General features: G+C 46.6%; 1 protein-coding gene across 3 annotated transcripts in view; it reads right to left on the bottom strand.

The window, feature by feature from the left end:
• The window catches only part of DIAPH2 (diaphanous related formin 2), a 413,545-nt gene extending 407,781 nt beyond the window's left edge, over nucleotides 1-5,764 (bottom strand). For all 3 annotated transcript variants that reach the window (XM_048514791.1, XM_048514790.1, XM_048514789.1), the window contains exon 1: nucleotides 5,495-5,764. In XM_048514791.1, the coding sequence (XP_048370748.1) occupies nucleotides 5,495-5,605 (111 nt within the window). In that variant the 5' untranslated portion in view covers nucleotides 5,606-5,764. The remainder of the gene's footprint in view (nucleotides 1-5,494) is intronic.
• Between the last annotated feature and the right edge of the window lie 236 nt (nucleotides 5,765-6,000).

Consider the following 6,000-nt stretch of genomic DNA (forward strand, 5'->3'; position numbering starts at 1 on the left):
AACTTCACCAAACCTGGGTAGTATCATCAGGAAAGCCTCCTAAATATACCCTGAAATTTTGGTGCTGCTAGTTTAACAATTGCACCCCTGACAGCAGGCACCTCCCATTCCCCATATTCTCCTTTTAAATCCACCCACCTTGGCATGGACTTAAAGGGAGAATATGAGGTCCACAGTTTAAACATTGAAAGTTCAGGGTGGGGGAGAATCCACCCCAAAACAGCATCACTTTCAATGTTGTTTTAACTGGGGACCCCAGATTCTCCCTTTAAGGTGGATTTAAAAGAAGAATCTGGGCTCCCTAGTTTAAACACCATTGAAAGTGATGCTGTTTGGGGGTGGATTCCACTGGAGATGTTTTGTGAGAGATGATGCTGACATTTGTTTGGTAAATGTCTTGCTGGGAGTGATTTGTGAGAAATTTACATGCTTAATACCCACTTGCACTGGCTTAGAGCAGTTCCTCACGCTAACAACCTACCTAATAGGGTTGGTGTGAGGACAAAATTAGGAAAGAGAGTTGGTGGGGAGAGAGACATGTATGTTTTGCTGGGGTGGGAGGTGTTTTGTGAGCTGGTGCAAAAAAATCATTGTTTGGTCGTGGTGGGGGAGAGTGGCCGTCTCTGCTCTGGACAGTGGGATTCTCTACAGAACAAGGCGTTCATTGATTTTAGTGGATCAGGCATGCTAGACCTGTCAAGCCTTTGAGAAACCTATTTGATACACCCTTCCCTGTAGGAAGCCCACTATGACAGGACTTCTTACCTTGTGTCTTCTGGTCCCTGGCCCCAAGGACGCTAGGATGACCTCAACCAGAGCCGAGGCTTTTTTGGCCCAGGCTCCAGCCTGGTGGAACTCTCTGTCAACTGATACCATGGACCTGTGGGACTTTAAGCAGTTCTGCAGAGCCTGCAAGACAGAGATGCTCCACTGGGCTTTTGGTTAATGGCACCTGCTGTCCTACCATCTATTAACTTGTTTACTGTGTATCCTCCTTCCTTACTTTGTTCTTCCCTGTCCTCAGATAACGCAGAAGAACTGCAAAGACAGGAAGACATACATTATAGTTTATTATAGGATGTTATTGTTTTCATTTGCTATCAGTAGATTTAATGCTTAGGTTTTAATTGACTTAAATTTTATACTATTTTATTGTACTATTTATGTTTTGAATCTTCGTAAGCAACCCTGAGCCCAACCCTGGTTGGGAATTGGGCAGGATATACATTCAATTAAATGAATAAATAATCTGCTATTCAGCATTAGGGCAAGGCACATGTACAAATGGCAGCATCATTCTTAATAGCAGCAACATGCATAATCACAATTTATGCAGAATCCAGAATAGAGTGTTACCTCTCACTGCTACCCTCTTGGTTTCAGATGTTTGACTGCAAAGCAGGGGCATGTGTCGTTATGTTTTGTAAAATGCCATACATACTTATGGTGATAAACAAAGAAATACAAACTGAGGAAAAAATGCAATATATGCACCAATCTTTCAGTCAAGTTCAAACTGTGCCACAGTACAAATGATGTATGTGGGTGGTGTCAGCTTCAGGCACACACAACACTCCAAGTCCTTTAGGTATTCAATACCTTCCATTTATTTATTTACCCCAATTATACTCCACTTTTTTTTCTCCCCAGTGAGGACCCAAAGAAGATTACAGCGTCCTCTTGTCTTCTACCTTATCCTCAGAACAACATGGGAGGTATCGTTTATTTAAAACATTTTAATGCCACTTTTCTATTCAATCAAGAGCTGCAAGGTGGCAAACATTTTTAAAATTAAAACATTGATGTAAAACCACAGTTTAAAATATAAAATAATTCAACTAAAAACTTGTACACAAAGAACAGTAGAAAGAAGGTCAGTAACTCTTATTGGGGGTATGCCAAACAAAACAAAAATGTCTTCACCTGCTGGCGAAAGACACCAATAAGAGTGGGAGAGACCAATCTCCCTGCAAGTTCCAAAATTATGAGGCCATGATAAAGAAGGCCCTTTCTTGATTAGCCTTCTGTCTAACTTCAGCCGATGAGGGCAACCAAAGCAGGGGCTCTGAGGATGACCAGACTATATAGGTGGGTTCACATGGAACAAGGTGTGTAGACTGAATGTGTACATCTAGCTCAAGGTCACTCAACAAGCTTCCATGGCTCAATAAGATTCAAACCTGCCTGTTGCAGATCCTAGATTGACACTTTAACCTCTACATCTTCATGGCAGAGCACATTCTTGACATGTAGATGTTCCTAAATTCAGTCCCTTATATCTACTTAATTTTATACCATCCTTCCAAAGAGGTCAGAATGGAAAACATGGTTATCTGCTCCTCCATATTTTTCCAGAAAAGCCTATGAAATTAATCCAATTGTGAACCAGAACCTTTCTAACCGCCCCTCACCCAGTCTGACACTCTAAACGCCACACTGTTTAGCAAAGGCTTAGGGAGAATACTGGACAACTACTACTCATGTTAGTAGACTTACTAGGTTAGTTGTACCCAGTAAGCAGAAAGCACTTCTAAGTGCTAATCCACAATAAACGCTATAACTAGGGCAGTGGTGGCGAACCTTTGGCACTCCAGATGTTATGGACTACAATTCCCATCAGCCCCACTATCAAGCATGGCCAAATTTGGCCCATGCTGGAAGGAATCAGTCTGATGGGAATTGCTACGAATCCTGTATCCTACGGAACTAGGAAATAGTACATTATCCAACACTATGGCTAAATATATATGTTAGTTAAGTTATGTGAGTTACTCGGAAGCCCCTTTTTTGAGGAGAAAGTGGTTTAGAAATATTTTAATTAAAAAAACCCTCCAAGTTAATCTGTCTGACCTCACACAATTTCTCCTCACTCTTAATGTCACTCAAAAACCTTCTGCACTCACTTGGGACAACAAAACTTTCTTCTTTTAATGCAGGGGTCTGCAACCCGTGGCTCTGGAGCCACATGCGGCTCTTTCAGCCTCATACTGTGGCTCCACATGGCCTGGAGGTCGGAGGGTAGCGTGGGCATGTCCCTCCAGCCCTCCAGAGCAGCACTGGAAGGAAAGGTGAGTTGAGGTGCCAAACCAGAGGCGGCTCCATGCATGAGGGCGCCGCTTTTCATGTCCCCTCCACTCACCTCTCCTTCCAGTGCTGCTCTGGAGGGCTGTAGGGACATGCCCACGCTACCCTCTGACCCCAGGAGGTCGGAGGATAGCATGGGCATGTCCCTCCAGAGCAGCTGCCATCCCCCCCTCTGCTATCCCCGCAGCCACCATCCCCACTCTGACACCCGCTGGGCGAGGCAGCTGCATAGCTACATCGAGACAGAGGGAGTTTCCCTGCCTGACGCCTCCGTCTCCCAGCTGGCTGGAAGGAGGAAAGGTGGAGTGGAGGGCGAACCCGGCTGACTCCGTGGAATCTTGGGGCTGTGGGAAAGCCAGGATCCAAATGGCTCTTTGGGTGGTAAAGGTTGCTGACTCCTGTTCTAATGGCTTTCGTCATACCACCTTTTTCCCCATGAAAGGTTCATTTGTCTTCAATAGCTCTATGCCTAGGTCTCAAAATGTCATCTGGCAGATATCACTTTTCTTGGCAATAAGTGAAGGCCAAAACTTGCTACTGCTAAACACTTGTCAGATGGCTGTTCAAGATCTAAGAGATAACTGGGCCTTTTGGGCAAAGTTGCCATAATATTTTACAGTGGAAGATCTCCTGTGCTTTAAATGTTCTGCTACACTTCTGGCATGAACTCAACATACAAAGTGTTCTCTCTTCTTTTTTTCACATCTCCAGAAAGAGAAACCTGTTGAGTGTCTACTTAGTATGCACCTGTCAACAGCACAGGTGCCCTGTAACAGAACCCTCCCTAAACTAGGTCCAACAACTCTCCCAAAAGTAATTCCCAGTAACTCTGACACTGAACTACCACCAACATGTTTCCCCTATTAGCACTACTCCTGTTTCTTCAACATTAATCCAACATGCATAAACACTACAGGCAAAGATTTTCTCACACAGATGGGCATTAATATTAAAAAAAACTGGATTCTACTTTCCAGAAAAGTGGGTATGTTGGTCCATTGCAAGACAAAGTCCCCTTATGTCCCCACTTGGCCTCTGTGTTCAGTAGAGGTCAATCTACTAGAGGGCCTGAGCCCCTCTACAGATCCCAACATACTCCTCAGGGTGGGCGGGCAGAATGGCACCTTCAAGAACTGGCCCGTCTGATAAGGAGTGCTTCACCACAGTCTGTGCGGCCCCTATGGGATCTTGAACAATTCGGTCTTATTCTGCTGGGCCTTTGGTGGGGGTGGATACCCACAGGAAAGATGCCGTCCCCTATATCGATTGTCCATCTCGATCTACCCTCATGTCATGATTTACGAGATTCGAAAGAAAGAAAGAAAGAAAGAAAGAAAGAAAGAAAGAAAGAAAGAAAGAAAGAAAGAAAGAAAGAAAGAAAGAAAGAAAGAAAGAAAACACAACTTTTCCCTATTCAAAAGCACCTGAAAAACTAAGAACTGCAAGATTATTGTTATTTAATTCAAACCCTGCCCACGGGCCTGTTCCAACCACAAGCACACAGCCAATACAAAGCTAGCAACTGCAATAAGATTTGTCAGTGGGAGCATCTTAAGAAGACGAACAAGTCACGCCGCCGAGACTGGTTCATTTCTGCGAGCTGCCATTCAAAACGCAGGAGCAAATGAAATAAATTGGCAGCCCCAACAAGATCTGTCAGATTAAAGGGGTGATCATTCATACCGCCGCCGAGTGTGTATGTATTACTAAGCACAGGAGCAGGGCCAATTAAAAAAAACAAGCTACAATAAAGAAACCGACAAATCTAAAGGTGTCACAACAACAAAACCACTGCTAGTCAGTTTCAATGCCTTGCTGGCCTACAGGAATGGAAACTGACCAGTTTTTAGTTTCTGACAGCAATGCAATGCAGAACAGAATTACTCCAGTCTAAGCCCACTGAAGCCTAAGACCGGAGTAACTCTATTCTGGATCGCACAATAAAGCAACACACACACACCCAGAAGTCAAGAGTTTGACAGAGTTACTGGACAGAGACGCCAGAGCAACAGACCAACCTGGCAACCGCCCTAAGTTGTGCCAGTCTGCCTAGCCTGCTCTAACAATAGCTAAATCTGTGCAAGTCTCAGGGCACGGGGGCACAGAGAGAGAAGCTGGCCACCACAGGAAGAGGCGTCCATCTGTCTCGAACAGCACCAATGACTGTTGGGTCTGCTTAATTCTTGCAAGCCCCATGCAGGAATCAATTCCTCTTGCAAAAGCCCCTTGCAAGAATTAAGCCTGCCGGGCACTAGGGCAGCAAAAGCTGACAACACCGCCCGGGCCTGTGACCTCCAATTGCAAGCGGGCTCTTCTCTCCCCCACCACCCTCCAGGGGGAATCCAGCTTTCCAGAGGCAGCACCCACCTTGCAACCACCCACCCATCCCCTCTTCCTGTCCTTCGCTCACCAGCTTGGGCTTGTTCTTATTCTCCTCCTCGGGCACGCGCCCGCTGCCGCCCCGCTTGGGATTCATCCTCCCCGGCTCCTCCTCGCCGCCACCGGCTCCCTGGTTCTCCATGCCGCCGTCTCGTCCTCTCAGGCCCCCATAGGTGCCGCGCAGGTTAAGGCGAAGGGCGGACGGGAGAGTCGCTCGGCCGCCTCGCCTCTCCCCTGTTTTGGGCGCCGCCTCTCCTGGCGGGCACAACCGGCGGGCGAGTTGGCCCTTCTACGCATGCTCCGCTCGCCCTCCTTCCGCGAAGGAGAGGGGGAGATGGACACGGATCAGCTTCTGCGCATGCGTCACCGAAGGGATGGGCAATAATTCTTGAAGCCGTAATAGGGTGGGGTTGCCCTTACTCTGGGTTTGGGAGAAAACCCGGAAGTAGCCGAAAGGCGCAAGCTTCATTTTTTTTTATTGAAGGCTGGCAGAAGGCAGCTACTTGCATGGGTGGGTCGCTGAGAAGTGGTGTAAGA

Source organism: Sphaerodactylus townsendi, linkage group LG13, assembly GCF_021028975.2.
Source record: "Sphaerodactylus townsendi isolate TG3544 linkage group LG13, MPM_Stown_v2.3, whole genome shotgun sequence".
Classification (NCBI taxonomy): domain Eukaryota; kingdom Metazoa; phylum Chordata; class Lepidosauria; order Squamata; family Sphaerodactylidae; genus Sphaerodactylus; species Sphaerodactylus townsendi.